The sequence below is a fragment of the Castor canadensis genome, chromosome 2 (assembly GCF_047511655.1).
Source record: "Castor canadensis chromosome 2, mCasCan1.hap1v2, whole genome shotgun sequence".
NCBI lineage: Eukaryota > Metazoa > Chordata > Mammalia > Rodentia > Castoridae > Castor > Castor canadensis.
Window position 1 is genome coordinate 11,615,478 of NC_133387.1, and position 16,962 is coordinate 11,632,439.

Consider the following 16,962-nt stretch of genomic DNA (forward strand, 5'->3'; position numbering starts at 1 on the left):
TAGAGACATTCTGAATATATATTAAAAGAAGAGCTGATAGAATTTCCCGTGAGAATAAATAAAGATGTGAGAGAAACAGACATCAAGGATGACTCCAGGATTTTGGCTGGAGCAACTCATGTGTGGAACATGATTTAGGAAAACTTTGAGGTCTCTATTGGATATCCAAATGCAGGTTAAGTCAACAATTGGATAGTTCAGGCAGGATCTATATAAATCTAACACTCATATTTCACTGATTTTTCCCTTCTGCTCCTACTAATTGTTCATTCAGTCTAGCAACTAGCCTCTTGATGCCCTTTGAAAATGCCTGGAGACATGTCTTCTTCATGGCCTTGCTACAGTCTATTCTCTGAACATTCCCTCCACCCTATATACCATCTGACCCTGGATTCTGTTGCAATTCCTCCACCTCTGTTGGGTTGTGGCTGCGACTCTCTTTTTGTAAATTGCTTTAGCTGACATATTTAAAGTTGGAGTACAGTCCCGAGCAGCAGTTTTGATCTCTCTTTCCCTATGTTACTTTTATTACCATTTATTGGCTTTTAAAAATATATAACTAATATACTTTAACAAATTCATCAACTATGTATTACTTTCCATTTGAATATCAACCACACAAAGAAAGGGACTTTTGTTTTCTTTAATATATCCTCAGTATTTGAGACATTTCTGAGCACATGGGAAATGATCAATAAGAACTTGAGCTTTTCTTATTTGTTTGTTATTAACTAACAAATTAAACTCATAAATTCATCACATACATATCTTAGGTAGTAAATTTTTCATTAGCTTTTTTTAAAGCTATTAATTACTGAAACTTGCAAAGTAGGGAAGTACTAATTTGCAGGAATTGCAGCGTGCTACCTCAGCCTAATAACTGCTTCTTGCATATTTACTCATCTTTAGTTTTTTCTTCAGTATTTATATCCTTAAGGGAAGCTTTTTCTTTGGGAATACTGCTGTGGTCTGTGATTCATGGACCTCTAGAAGGAGAAATACATAAGAATATCAAAGATTATAACAAAACATGACTAGGAGGTATTAGAAATAAATACACAGGGATTTGGCTTCACCTAGATAGAAAAGGCACCCTAATAGTCTGCATTTGGGCTGTTTTTGCTGAAACATCCTGTCTTAGTGGCATTATTTTCCCAAAGACATAAATCTAGCCTTCTAAAACCTATGAGAATATGCAGGAGTGCAGTCTGTCCTCTTTTTTTTGTATTTCAGTGACTATCTTGCCCCACTCACAGCTAGAACCAGAGAACAGTCTCTCCCCTGCCCCACCTGCAGCTTGCATCGATCTGTTAATGTTGTTAATCAGTCTTGCTAAATACTTCCTGTAGGGAAAATGAGTAGTGATGAGAAGTAATCTTGCTGCTTCTTCTGAAAAATTCAGTGACTGATTTACAGATATTGCTTATTCATCATGATATCCCATTGTAGAAGATGGGAATTAAATTTCAGCCTTAAAGGTTATGGGATCCCTCAAGGCCTAAAGTATAGTAATGAAAAATTGAGAAGCTGAAAAAAAGCATTCCAGAATCTGAATAGTGAATAAACTTCTTTCAAGCCTTACTTTTGATGTGAATTTAGGACTATATGGATAAGGATATGCCAAGTATACTTTTCATTGGAGCCATAAAACTGTCCATATTTAAATATATCTTCTTTTATTGTATTCCTTATCACCTTAAAGCAAATTTCCTTAAGTTTTCCTGTGGTCATAGATGTCCCTAAGCGTTTCCCCACTGGACTGGACTAGGTTTCTCCACACGACCTAGTAGAAGTCAGTTACCTAACTTAATGCCCCAAATAGAAGTCATCACGTTAGCAAGTCTAAGTCTAATTGCTTACAAGGTACTTGTTCCCTCTGAAGATGAATAGATGGCCATGATTTTCCTGTGTATTCAGAATAATGCATGCTTCCTAGGGTGCTTGGTCTGCCTGGGCCCAAAATCTAATTCTTAAAGTTATAGAAGAGTCTTTCCAAATAGGATATTAAAGTAAACTAACTTTGACATGAAGAATTTTATCCAAAGTAAAAATCCCCATTGTCCCTACATTCTGATTAAAGTCAGAAATAGGAAACTCATTCCAAATTTTTTAGTTCCTCTGTATAGCATACATTTAGTGCTTTTATAGACTCCCATCATGATTTATCTATCCCCACAGTATAATAGTGCAGCTGTTTCTTCTTTAGGGTAATGAGTCTTTTTTTTTTTTTTTGGCAATGTCTTCATTTATTTTTTTCATTGAACCTTTGAGCATCTTACATGTATACTTTTAGCACTACACAAAGTATCGGCACTAATGCCACTGAGCCGAGAGACACAGCCTTTTGGGTGAATTCCACATACTGTTACTTAGGAATTAAATAAGTTCCATTGGTGTTTGTCTAGCAGGTTATTTTTCTAAAATCCTGCTATCTTTATGTACTACATATTTCCTAATTTTTTAAATGGACTATTTTAAAACCTAAAAGCAAAATACTCTTTATTTTTTAAATAACTTTTGCTATATAGCAAGTAGATTATTACCATCAGCTTTTATTGTACACAAGGTTTCCTTACAATATTTTAATTAAGCTCTTCCACACTCCGTGTTTCATGATCAATATTCTGCTTTCGACTATGCTGATATGTTATAAATCAGATACGTCACCCGTATGAAAGGAATGCATAAATGCAGTGGTGGGAGAGATTGGCTGGTTTTCTAGAACAGGCTGATGAGAAAGACTTCAGCTTGTTCTCAAGAATGATAGTTGACATCTGGCACTTTCAGTTTTCTGACCTTCAATAAGAACTTAATTTCGTCATTCAGACAACGAAAACATCTGTTGTCTTTATTTCTCACCAAAAAATTATAGTACTGAAAGCTCTGTTCAAATATTCGATGCTGTTCACTGTTTTAAATTATTTAAATAATGTGACTCCTAGTTTTACCTACCTTGTCCAGGTTGATGTGATTGTCACACTTGGAGGCCTGGCTGGGCGCTTCGACCAGATCATGGCATCTGTGAATACCCTGTTCCAAGCTACTCATATCACTCCTTTTCCAACTATAATGATCCAAGAGGAATCGCTCATCTACCTTCTCCAACCAGTAAGTGAAAAGTAGTAGTAATTAGCACTCCACTTCCATGAAAGTTATAGCATTTGAGTAGATGAGTAGGTACTTGGCCTTGCTGTGTCTCTCCTCTGTGAATGAAGCTGACTGTAATCGCTTTCTTGTGGCTGTTTTCATCTACGGCCTTAAGTCATTGAGTACCACGAATGTACAGAAAACTTAAAGTTTTTCATTTTATTGCATCCAGAAGAAAAAAGATAATCTTGTAACTTTTAATTAAATTGACTAAGAATTAAATATAGCACTTTTGCATTTTGAGCAGCTGAATATGAATGATACTTGAGAAAACCCTCAATGGTGAAACACAAGACCTGGCAGATATTTCAAATAGAATCCTCATATATTTGGACTGTTGTCATTATAATTGGAAACTAGATTTGATTTTGTTAAGTACTTAAAAGGAAATCTTTAGGTTTTGCTATTCAAAAGTTGCCTGATTATTAATTTTAATCCCTCAAGTAAATTTCTAATGATGTCACTTATTGCCCATGATAAGTGTCAAGAAAATATTCTACCCATAACGTGCAGAGAATAGAATACTTTTTTTTTAATTTTTATTTTACTCATGTGCATACATTGTTTGGGTCATTTCTCCCCCCTTCCCCCCGCCCCCTCTCTTACCACCCCCTCCCTTACTCCCCCTTACCCCTCGCTACCAGGCAGAAACTATTCTGCCCTTATCTCTAGTTTTGTTGAAGAGAGAGTATAAGCAATAATAGAAAGGAACAAGGGTTTTTGGTGGTTGAGATAAGAATATCTGTACAGGGAGTTGACATGCATTGATTTCCTGTACATGTGTGTTACCTTCTAAATTAATTCTTCTTGAACTAACCTTTTCTCTAGTTCCTGGTCCCCTTCTCCTATTGGCCTCAGTTGCTTTAAAGTATCTGCTTTAGTTTCTCTGCATTGAGGGCAACAAATGTTATCTAGTTTTTTGGGTGTCTTACCTATCCTCATACCTTCCTTGTGTGTTCTCGCTTTATCATGTGATCAAAGTCCAATCCCCTTGTTGTGTTTGCCCTTGATCTAATGTCCGCATATGAGGGAGAACATGGGTTTTTGGTCTTTGGGCCAGGCTAACCTCACTTAGAATGATGTTCTCCAATTCCATCCATTTACCTGCGAATGATAACATTTCGTTCTTCATGGCTGCATAAAATTCCATTGTGTATAAATACCACATTTTCTTAATCCATTCATCAGTGGTGGGGCATCTTGGCTGTTTCCATAACTTGGCTATTGTGAATAGTGCCACAATAAACATGGGTGTGCAGGTGCCTCTGGAGTAACCTGTGTCACAGTCTTTTGGGTATATCCCCAAGAGTGGTATTGCTGGATCAAATGGTAGATCAATGTCTAGCTTTTTAAGTAGCCTCCAAATATTTTTCCAGAGTGGTTGTACTAGTTTACGAGAATAGAATTCTTATTAAAGAAACAAATGTTATAAAGTTGATTAGTGGCATTCAGTTCAAAAAAGTAATAATTTAGTAACATTTTTAAAAAATGATAGTAGACAGTTCTCTTCTTTTTTGTCTTTCATTGGATTGTACTACTTATAATTTTGCTTCTACTCTTTCTGCTATATGTCATCACTAAAAATTGTCATTTGGCTAAGATAGCTTGGTAATATGTGCTGAGTTTTCTTGCTCAAATTTTGCATTTTTTTTTCTGGCTCTTTGCAATGCCTGTCCTTGTTGCTTCCTGGAAAATTGTAGAAGGAGAGCAGAAGAATTCAGATTTTAAACTCCATACTTCCCCTTTATACATGGTAAGCAAAGAGTCACGCAGTGCCTGCTGCCTATCTGTTGTCATGCATAACCTTTGAGGATGAGATAAGTAGTTACATTTGATCTGTGATCTCCAACTGATGTCCAATGAAGGGGACAGTTGTAAAATTCAAATTATAATTGTGTTGTTCAGCTTTCTGTTACCATAGAAAATACTTAGCTAATCATCTTACTAAGAGGAAAAGTTGATTTCGGCTTATAAACGTAGACACTTTGGCCTGTGATCTGTATGCCCTGTTGCTTTGGGCCTGTGGTGGCACATGGTGACATAGGTTGCAGAAAAAACACCACCTCATGGCACCTTCTTTACTTCCTTCTTTAATTATCATTAACTTCTCACCATTGTGTAGATAATTTTGTAAGGATCCATTTGCGTTTCATAACAATACAGTGAAGAAGCAGGGCAGATAATATAGTTATATTGAAAAGGGATCTGACTTGACACTTTTTCCACTACAGTACATCTCCTCTTTCCTGGGGTTAATGTACTAAGTCACAAATGACATGCTCTTAAAACAAGTCACAGCCCATCAGCTGGTAATTGTCCATGGGCAGTGTGTAACTGAGTATTCAGTTGGTGTGTGTATGTGAATATATTTTTATATGTACATATATATCTGTATATACATATACATTTTTATTTTAAAATGATGTTCTCTCTAAAATTTCATTTTCAAATAAGATAAATTATGGCTGTACTTCAAGAGTAGGGTTTATTCCAACTTGTTGCTATAGTCCCAAAGTAATGGAAAACAACTTTTTGATTTTTCTAAACTGTCAGAAAATCTAAACAGAACAATAATCTTTAACACATAAACAGATTAAGTGAGATTTCTATGGAGCTTTGCTATAGCACATTAAAAATGGAATAATTCAATATAAATGTTAATTGTAATGAGTGTTAGGTTTAAGACCAGTATCGTCTTGAATTTCCTTTACAATTATAAATTTTCTGAAATATAAGAAAGCCATCTTTGGGAGCTGTTTGCTTTATGGTGACATTTCTAGTGTTGTGTCTGTAGTACCAATGTTAATTTGTCAGGACACTGGAAGTAAAATGTGCTTCTCCTATTTTTTTAAAAGCTTCCACATCCTACATCATCTGAGTGTTTCTGTGATGTCCTGTGTTGCTTTTGGAGAGTCTCCCTGTGAAACTCTCATGCAACTAGGTTGTATAAATAAGTAATCATCTTTCATTGATTAGCTATTTTAGCCATTCTGGACTGAGTTGTGTGTCTTGCAGCCACACAACTGCAAGACACACAAATTCAAGTTGTTTAGTGTGTTCCTATCTAAAGTGTACATTCTCTTTTCTGTGCTTTATTTTTGTTATTGCTAAGGTAGATTTTAAGACAAGGATACAAAATTTACAAGAATGTTCAAAAGAGGGAGAAGAAGGAATAAGAAAGTGTAACAGATATGCATGTATAGAAATACTACAATGAAACCTGTCACTTTGTGCAATTAATATGCACTGATTTTAAAAAGGCTACATTAGTATAGATCCAGGTGAACATGAATATGATTGAGTTTTTAACATATGCAGTTTTTTGTATTGTATTTCAGCATATTTTAGTTCTTATTGGTCCAAATGATATTATGAGTGAAAACCTCAGTAGGTAGTGTATAGTTTGAAGGAAATGTTCAGCCAGCCATTTGGTAATGGAAAGTTTAAAGTAGGACTTATAATACCTTTCCTTTAAAAGTAAACATTGCTCTTTTGCTTCCAAAAATATGTTCTCACTAAGATACCACCACCTCTTATGAGAAGAAGCCTCTTTGAAACAGGTTAGAGGTATTTTAGACACGAGCATCACTGACATTCATGACGAGGCTGTTTTTCTGCTGAGATGGTCGGCTCCCAGAGCCTTGTTTATCATGCTGCCCAGGCCGACTGAGGATGCTTCCAGGGTTCACATACACACTTTCTTATTTTCTCATCCTGTGCTTCCCAAGAGTACAAAAACATTAGCTTCTGTACACCGAGCATAAATTATCTTTTATCTCCATGTTTTATGGCAGTTTGTAATACAAGTTAATAGGATTTATTACCAAGAAATGAGATGTCCAGGAGTTAATAAGGCATGCCTTTTACATTATCATAAACCTTGTTCAGTGAATCACATTCGGGATTCCAGTATCTGATGTAGGAGAATGGTGCTGCAGAGCAGACTTCTGTCCATTTTTATCTCACTTGAACAAACTTCTAAATGTGTTGTAAATATGTCTTCCTTTTGAGCATCATTATGTTTTACTGCTCCTTGTCTTTTTTTTTCCCCTCAGTAGATTATTTACTGTATAAAGTCCTGACATTTTATATATTATACAGTACTAATTCTGATAATGAATATGAAAAAATATGTTAATAGTCTGATAGCCAGAAGCTGCATATTCATGACGTGAATTTGGCATGCCTGATGGTTTCTTCTGAGATCTGAGGATTTGGGTCTGTGTACCCTTGTTTGCCTGTGTCCAGTATAATTTCATCAGGGCTAACATCAAAGAAGCAAATCTCACCATGATGTGGAGTAGGAGATAGGGAGCTTTCTATTCTAGAGAATTCTGAAGCTTTCTCATTATGCATTTCCCAACTTTAATTCATTTCTTTGCAATAATCATTATTACTTTATTCTTCCCTCTATGCTGTTCTCATATAACTTGTGTTATTTCTTGGCCTTTTATAGTCTCTAGTACAAAGCATATTAGCATGAAGCCAACAGTGTAGATGTTGCTAAGGTCTTAGAAATCATTTTACAGGTGAACATTTGCAAAGACATTGATGTGTCCATGTGATTTACAGTATTTCTTTGAAAGAAAATTGATGAAAATATGAAAGAGGCTTACGCATGCATGCTTTCTACTGTACTGTTCACAGCATCTAAAGTATGGAAACAACTCAGATGCCCATCAGAAAAAGAATGGATAAAATGTGGTGTGTGTGTATGTGTTGTTCTCAGGCGTGTGGGTAATGGACTATTATTCAGCCATAGAAATGAATAGTATCCTGTCATTTGCAAAATAGATGAGTCAGAAATCATAATGTCGAGTGAAAGAAGTCAGACACAGGCAGACAGTGCCACACATGGATGTGAAAAGAGATGTGGATCAGGATGCAAACAGTGATTAGCAAAGACTGGGCTGGGCCGGGAGAAGGAGGATAGTGGGAAGTTGCATAATGGGATCTTAAACACAGTTAGATAGAAGTGATAAGTTCTGGTGTTCAACAGAACAGGCAGGGGACTATAGGTCACAGTAATCTATAATGTATTTTACAAGTAACTACAAGAGGAGCTCGAAGGCTCCAAACAAAAGGTAAAGAGAACGCAATTTTCCTGACTTGATCAGAACATATTTCCCACATTCACTGAAATATCACAGTCTTCCCCATAAATGTGAAAGCTTACTTCATGTTAATCGAAAAAAACTTATATATTTAAGAAGATAGAAATTGCCCTGATCATTGCTATGCATACATATATCAAATTATCACGCACACTTTCCCATAAGTTTGTACAATTAAAATAATTTTAAGAAGAAAGAGAAAAGTATTTATGCTGAAAATGAAGTAGCTCTCACACAACAGCACTCTTAAAAAGGCCCGCTTGGCATTTCATACCTAGAGGTATGTAGCAGGCTACATTGAGCCTTTCCAGCCTCCTTCTTCTTCCAAAGGACAAATTGCTAATGCCTTTTCCTACACCGTCCTCACCCTCCCGAGCTTGCTTCTCTGGGACAGTTACCCCTCAGTGCCCCATGCCTGACTTCAACTCGCTACCCTCAAATGCTGCCCTTGCCTTGCTTTCTCTTTTTCTTGGACTTGTCTGTTCTGGTGTACTAAGACAACAGTTTCTTCTCCACAGCAATACAGACAGACACACACCTGCCTGCATACTCTTTTTCCCTCTCTAAACTTTCTTCAGCTTTCTAGGAAAAATTTTCAATGCCCATTCTTCTCTCCTTACCTTCTTCCCTCTTCTTCTAGTTTCTTTTCCTCCTCCTCTACATGAGTTGTAAAATAACCCAAAGTCCTATCCTGTTATTGTATGGTTTTTGTACTTATTAATAGCAAATCCTTATATTCTCATGTAAAATAAGAAAGTCAGATTCCAAAGCTCTATATTTCCCTCAATAAGTGCTCCAATGTTTCATTTACATTAGTGCATAAATGTTCACTTCATTCACATTTAATTAAACCAGTTTTCTATAACTAAGAATTAAACCCCATGTTCACAAAGCATGTATTTTGTAGGGGTTATTTTTGTTTTGTGAATACTTCGTCAACAGCCATTCTTTAAACACCTGTTATGTCAGACATTGCAGGAGGCACTGAGTACAGAAAGAAGTGCTGCCTCTATTCTCTTCACATTGAAGGTACAGAAAGATAAATATTAAAATTCAGAAATTTGCTGTAAAAAATACAGGATGTCTTAGGGATGGCTTAGAAAAATCACCTAATCCATTCTGGTCAGTTAGTGGTGACTCAGAGTTTCTCAGGGGAAATATGTGAACTCAAACTCAATAAGGAGTTAGGCAAAGAAAGGAATAAAGATATTTTAAGTGGAGATAATAGAAGGTGCCAAGTCAAAGTGACCTTAGAGAACATGGCACATTTAGGGTGCAGCCCATTGTGGGATAGTAGAACCACAAGAGATGCAGCTAGAACAGGTAGGCACTAGAGCACAAGGGCTTTTGGCATACCCAAGAAAGTGTTCTTTAGGTTGAGGGCAAAGGCTCACAACTATGCTTTTTTACCAGAAGAATGACATTTAATAAGGACTGTAGATTGTTTACATAAGAGTAGAGGATAGATTCCTTAAGGGGCAAATGGATGCCACTTGGCTGTTTTAAAAATCCTAGAAAGAAATGGTGGCTAATTAACTTTCACAAGTAAACCTAAGCATGAAGAGGAAATGATGGAGTTCATTTGGATGTGTGCTGGAAAGTCTTTATTGTAGAAACACACAGGGAGAAGTCAGTGTGATGCCTTGGATGTGGATTAAGCTATTGAGGGCTGCCCTTCTTTGAGATAGACAGTGTGAGAATAGACAAAAATGGGAAGATGGAATATAATGAGATTGATCTATCTTTGGAAGCAAGTATAAATGCCTGAATTGATATGTGAGTGATTTGGAGGTATACTTAATAGTTATAACATAGTATATATAACGTTTTATGTGCACACATAGTAATGAAAACCTTGGGAGAGTACTTATCACTTATATTTACCAAAGTGCAGAGGGAAAGGAGCAATGAAAGATAGTTGAGCCTAGGGGTTAATTACCTTAAGGTAAAATAGGAGAACTGAGAAGAGAATGATGTCACTGAAATCAAGTGGTTTGAAGTTTCAAGGCTAAGCCCTTAGTTAGTTAGGGTGTCAAGGATTTCAAAAAATGAAATGGATTTAGCAGCTATGAAGAAACTTGATAAACTTAGTTTTCATGGTACAATTTGGTTAGAAACTCAATTACAATGTGTTGGATATTAAATGAGAAGAAGAACTGCATTTCTCCTGAAATATTCTTTTACCTTTTCCATTGTTTCTTTATACCCCCTGAATTTTGGAGGTAACCTGAGATCTAGTGATGGTTTACAAAATTATTCAGGTGAGACCACTGTCTAAGCAAAAAACTATAGTGTATGTGATTGGTACAATGCCTCTATTTTTTCACAACATGACCAGGAGTTCAGCATCTTTGCCACAATTTTTTATAGTGGCTTGCAGATAATTATTGTATAGGTATGTACTAGAGGAGCAATTTTCACCCTAATTTGAATCCTCATTCTCTTTAACCCCTAGGTCCATAATTCTTACCTTTCCCTCTGCTTCTCCCTGACCATTCTTGGTCTGCAGGTAAGCTGTGGACCTCTGTGTAGATCTCTGAACCTCCCTTTCAGGTCTAAGGAAAACTGCTTTATATGTTATTTTTCAAGCTGATTACCACTACTCTTCACTGTGTATTTGAACTCGCTATTCTCTACCAAAAATATTTTTGTCTAAGTTGCTCTCTTTTAAAGCCCTACTTAATTTTTCAGAAGTCAAGGTAGCATTTCCAAACAAACCCCTCTAAATCTCTTTTACCTGAATCACTTTTATGACTTCTTGTCCATTTGGGCTGCTATAACAAAATACTATAAACTGTATAGTTTATAAGAGCAGACCTTTACTTCTTATGCAAGTTGGAAAGTCTAAGATGTAGGTGCTGGCAGATTTGGGTTTTGGTGAGAAATCCCTTAGTGATTCATAGGTGGTTCCTTCTTGCTGTGTCTTTACATAGTGGAAGGGCAGCGGAGCTCCAAGGGCCTTTTTAGCAAAGACTCTAATCCAATTCATGAGGTGGATTATGATGATCTGGTCAGCTCCTAACTGCCCCATTTTCTAACATCACAGTGGGAATAGGTGTCAACATGTGAATGTTGACAAGGAACATTCAGACCAATTACTTTTTAAAATCTCTTTTCTTCCTGTGGACTTTGGTAGTCTAAATATAAAATGAAATTTATAAAACTACAATTTTTCTCATATTCCAAACCTTAAAAACATATAATTTTTTAAATTATAATTTTACAGATAATTGCTTATTTTTAGTCAAAGGTGAAATAACACTTATCACAGTTTTCCTGATGCCAGCCAAAAAAAAAAAAAACATTCCCACTCTGAAGGGTTCATTACTGCCTCATCTAATAAGATGCATGCTGCCTGGGAACCCCAGGTTGGGAGTCAGCCTGCAACTTCCTATAGTTGTTTCCCACTTGACATTTGCTCTTTTCTTAACTTATTGGAAGCTCCTCTGGGTTAGCAGCTGTTTTGTTTGTTTCTTTTTGTTGTGGGCGGTAGCATGTTATTGCTGAGCAGAGTCACGTGGATGATTGCAGTTGGGGTGGTTAGCTTTAAAGCAGTGCAGATACAGCAATATACTAAGGGGAAGGGTCGAGACATAGTCCAGATAGTCACCACTCATCCACACAGCATAAAAGTTCTTTGACGTTACAAGCATCTTTCACTAACAGAGAGTTATAGGAAGATGCCCATCAGCAAAAACCTACAGTGATTTCTCAGTGATTCCAAAGCAGTAGTGTGTGTGTGTGTGTGTGTGTGTGTATATATATATATATATATATATATATATATATATATATACATATATATATATATATATGTATATATATATATATATATATATATATATATATACATATATATATATATATATATATAAAATTCAGTCTCCATGGAAACTGTTTAAAAACTTATTTGAACATTGGCCTTTCATTTTCAACCATGAGTGACAGAATCGGTTTTGGAGACTTGATGCGATCCATAAGAGTGCAGTGAGCAAGTGACACAAAAGAAAAGATGGCATCAGCATTTGTCTGAGCTCTGTCATCGTAATTTATCATAATCCAATTCTGGGTAAAGTAATGGAATATTGGATGTGGGTGTCACGTCTTCCTGTACCCCCTCCCACAGTCCTCCACAGCAAGGACACAAGGACAGTGTGTCGTGTATACTTAGTTCAATTGAGCATTGCTGCAGCGTCTTCCTTTGATTGAAAACAAAAGGTTGCCAATGCAGTATCAATGAACTGTGAAGTGATTTCGGTGTTATCGGCAAGGAAATGAAATAAGCCTCTGGGAAGAAGACTGGCATGATAAAAGTTTCTATATAAAGAGCTCCACACAGCTCCAGCTGGGGTGAACTACTCTGCACCCAGTTAAGAGTTTTTTCCCCCTGAACTTGGGAGGATTTTGATCTAATTTGTTCAAAAAATGATTAAACTTGAAAGTGAAAAAAAATGGGAGGAAATTTATATAAAGAAAGTTAAATTAGAGTATGAAGGGGATTAGAGGCATCCATTCAAACTGTACATTCACCCTAGATATTTTGAAGCTCTTCCAAGGAATAGTGAAAGGTGCCCTCCCCTCTTCCCATGAGCACATGTGTGACACATGTAAAGTACAAGTATAAACCAGCTTTTCTATGAGCCTTAGCTCTTCCAGTGCAGGGTTATGAAAAAAAGGAAAATAAGTATTTTATGTCTCAGGTATGTTGGGTAGGATATTATTTTATGAAGGGCTAGAGATGTGGCTCAAATGGTAGAGTGCCTGCCTAACAAGCACAAGGCCCTAAGTTCAAACCCAAGTACTGCCCCCAAAAAAGGATACTATTTTTTTTGAAAATGTCTATCCTTTATTCCTTTTAAAAGTCCAACTTCATCCTTCATAATCCTGCCATTGCCTGGATTATGATATCTGCCATTACCAGAATGCTAAAATGATGAATTTTAAAAAACTGCTTCAAGGAAACCGAGAGCGAGAGAGAGAGAGAGAGAGATTGAGAGTGAGAGAGAGAGAGAGAGAGAGAGAGAGAGAAATTGATTGACATGGAATAGGATTAAAGATGTTCCAACTTCTGCTGGTAGCATGAGGCCCTGCTTGGAACTGGAGTTCAAACCCCAGTGCCTCCAAAAACAAAAAGAAAAAAATGTTCAAACTTTCATCCTGTCTTTTGAAGCAGATTGTGAAAGTTCATGTATAATATTAAGTAGATAGAATAGCATAAACATTGAAGATACACTGATTTAATCCTTCACTATTGAAATCTCTGCACTGACATGTGTGATTTATAAAATAGCCTCTGGATCTGAAAGGTTGACATTATCAAAAATAGCAATGTTTTTAGAGTTGTATGGCACTTTCAGTTTATGAAATACCTTCATCAGTGTTGCACTTGATTTTCCTAGCAGCCCCTTTTAATAGTTTTGTTATATTTTTTAATTAGCATACATTAATAATGTGAGGTGGTTTCATTGTAATGATTCCATGCATGTGTACAAGTGTACTCTGAACAAGTTCACCCCTCTATTACATTCAATCGTCCTCCATCTTTCTTCCCCACTTTTCAGACAGTATTTGGTGGGTTTCATTATGCTGTCTTGATATATGGCATATTTTGATCTTCTTCACCCATCTGTAGCCTTTCCTTCCCCCTCTCCCCCTTCCATTGATCCTTTCCCCCATCACATGCATGTCCTATCAACATCATCACAGTCATCATCATTTTAGGCCTAGTTTCCACAAATGAGTGAAAAAGTGTAATATTTGCTTTTGGGGCCTTGACTTACCTTATTCAACATGGTGATCTTCAGTTCCATCCATTTTTTTGCAAATGACACAATTTAACATTTCTTATGACTGAATAATAATATTCCATGGTGTGTGTACATATAAATATATTTTTTCTTTATCCACTCACTGATTGTTGTATACCTCAGCTGATTCCACAGTTTGGCTCTTGTGAACAGAGCTACAATAAACATGGGTGTGCAGGTATCTGTCTTATATATTGATTTATACTCCTTTGAATATATATCAGAGTGGTCTGGTGAGTTCATAAGGTAGGTCTACTTTGAGTTTTTTGAGGAGCCTCCATACTGATTCTCAGTATGGAAAATTAGTTTACATTCTCACCAAAATGTATGAGAGTTCCCTTTTCCCACATCCTCACCACTGTTGCTTGTTTTCTTGATGATGGCCAATCTGACTGGGGTGAGATACACTAAAGTACTGACTAGATATAATTTAAAACTTTTCCATTGAAATAACAGATTTTTTTCTTTGTGGTTATGCTATCAGTTCAACATACTGTTAGGGTTATTTGGGGCAGTTTAATTAGTTAAGAAGGCAGAAGATTGGTCACAAAAGCTATCATCAGAAGAGATGTTGTTTTAATTCCTATACCTAAAACTACCACCTTTTTTAGGCTCTTCCACAGTCTTGTAAAAAATATAAAGAAAATAAATGTTTTTATGTATTCTCATTTCCCCTTATTTTATTAGTTTATAAAATTTAGTATTCTATAAATATCTTTCAGCACCTTCCTTTTCTTCACTTAATAATATATTTTGGAACCCACTCTGTGTTGAGTAATGGAGATAATCCTCTTTCTTTTATTATGGGACCTTAGTGCTCTGTAGGGTAGAGCTATCTTGGTGTACTATGTTTTAACCATGTGAGCTTTTTAAAGTTAATTAAAAATTAATACTAGGTGGTATATCTATGTTTTTAAAGTGTTTTTCAGGTGATTCTGTGTAACATTTCTATAACAGAACTATTTTTCTCTCAAAGCAAACATATGAGGTGGAGACGATATCATGCAATTTTGAAGATGAGCCAAGTGAGCTGCAGAAAATGTGAAGTGACTTCTTCAGTGTTACTCCTTTGATTTATGATAACAGGACCTTTCAGGATGTCAAAATTACCCTTTTCCTCTCTTGATGCCACAGTTCTAAGTCCAGTAACATGATTCATAAGTTTAGTATGATGCCACTCAGTGTAGAAGCTTATAAAGGTAAATGCGTGAAGCAAATATAACCTATAAGACATATATTTCTTCTGTAACACAGAATTAGGCTTCCCTGCTACCTTTTGTAGCATGTAAATAAGACTTTAAAAGGAAAGAAATGAATGGATGTATGCAGTTTTCTTATCAAGGGAGAGAGTATTCTCGATGATAGCTCAGACAGTGGCAATGATGGATCTGGTTCCTTCCTTCCTGGAAAAACGCATGGTGATAGAGGATCCCAAATTGATTCATTACATACACATTGGCCTTTCCAATTGTCTTATGACAGGAAGCCAATTTCACCCCTGTGAGGAGTCCTCCAGGTAAAAGGCACAGAATTTAGAACATTGGTCTTATTTTATCAGGCAAGTTTAATGTACAAAAATGTTGCTCAAGGGACAAGAGAGAAGAATTGATTTTTCTCCTGAGTGATGCTACCTATTAACAAGTGGGCACTCTTTGAAATTTTGATAATAGTAATTGAAAAGCTGTGAATAGACCTTCACATTTTTCTGAGCATATTTCATACTAGGTAATATTTCAGAAGCAGAGAAAGCTTTATGAAAAATAAAAGATGTTGATTATTTTTTTATGCATGCTTTCTACCAACATATTATTAAGGACTTATTTGCATCCGGCATTCTGCTAGACGAGGATGAATAAGATGTACCAAAAAAGCTAACACTGTCTTCATTAAATAGATCAATGATATAGAATATGATGAATTCAATAGTTAAAAACATATGCAGGATACTATGGGAATCTACAGAATCCATATGTAACATACCACAAAGAGGCATGATAAGGAATCCCGGAGGGCTCATCCCTGATGCGTGGGGGTTACCAAGAGCGAAGCGGTCAGAAGACCCTGAGAGGGGACAGCAGGATCAAAGGTGTATGGTGAAGAAACTGCACAGCTTACCTCGGAGAACTGTAGAAAGCCTGATGTTTCTTGGAGAGAAAAGGATGGTGGTTGATAAGGCTGAAGACAGATGACAGAGAAGTAGTTAAATATCACCTCTTAGGTCATGTGAAAAATTTTAGATTTTATTTTTTAGAGTTTAAATGAGATAATAACTTGCATGGAGTCATAAGCTCATTCAAGAATTGGCTGAAAAGTAGGAACGTTCTCTCCCTAAAACATACATTTATATATATGCTAAATTCTTTAAATATTATATTAAGGGCTCACAGATGTTCTGAGCCTATACGTAGACTTGCACTTAAGAACTGGCTATTAGAAGAAAACACTTACTATGTACCAGTTAGCATGGAAAAGGTACAGCGACACTCATGGATAGGAACTTCAAACTGAGGGTTTTTTAAATTACCAAAGAGGGGGACAGCCAGCTTCTTCAGTTATAATAAAAATGATGATAGTGGCTGATACTGAGTCTCACCATGCACCCAGTACTGTTCTGAGTGATTACATGTATTACTTGCTTCCTTTTGACTACTGTTAATTTGTAGCAAACTCACTACAGTTCCACAGAGTGGATTTACAGTTAGGAAGATGCAGAGATGAGACATATCAGACATTATGGCTTCCTACGTGATCCTCCTAATTACTACATTATCCCCTCCCTGTGAAAATCAGACACAGTTGAAGCTGTTTTCAATGATAGAAGCCCAGAGTGACTGGCCATAGATAGAACTCAGTCTGAAGACCTTACGTTCCTGTTCATTGAACTTACATCATAG

At 36.3% G+C, this 16,962-nt stretch overlaps 1 protein-coding gene across 8 annotated transcripts in view; it reads left to right on the top strand.

Moving 5' to 3' along the window:
* Tpk1 (thiamin pyrophosphokinase 1) overlaps positions 1-16,962 on the top strand; it is a 300,962-nt gene that overhangs the window by 188,045 nt on the left and 95,955 nt on the right. For 6 of the 8 annotated variants that reach the window (XM_074061358.1, XM_074061380.1, XM_074061390.1 and 3 more), the window contains one exon: positions 2,962-3,108. The exons of 1 other annotated variant lie outside the window; for it this stretch is intronic. In XM_074061358.1, the coding sequence (XP_073917459.1) occupies positions 2,962-3,108 (147 nt within the window). Of the gene's footprint in view, positions 1-2,961; positions 3,109-4,847; positions 4,901-16,962 lie in introns of all 8 variants that reach the window. One more of the 8 variants, XM_074061384.1, reaches the window with a different exon arrangement.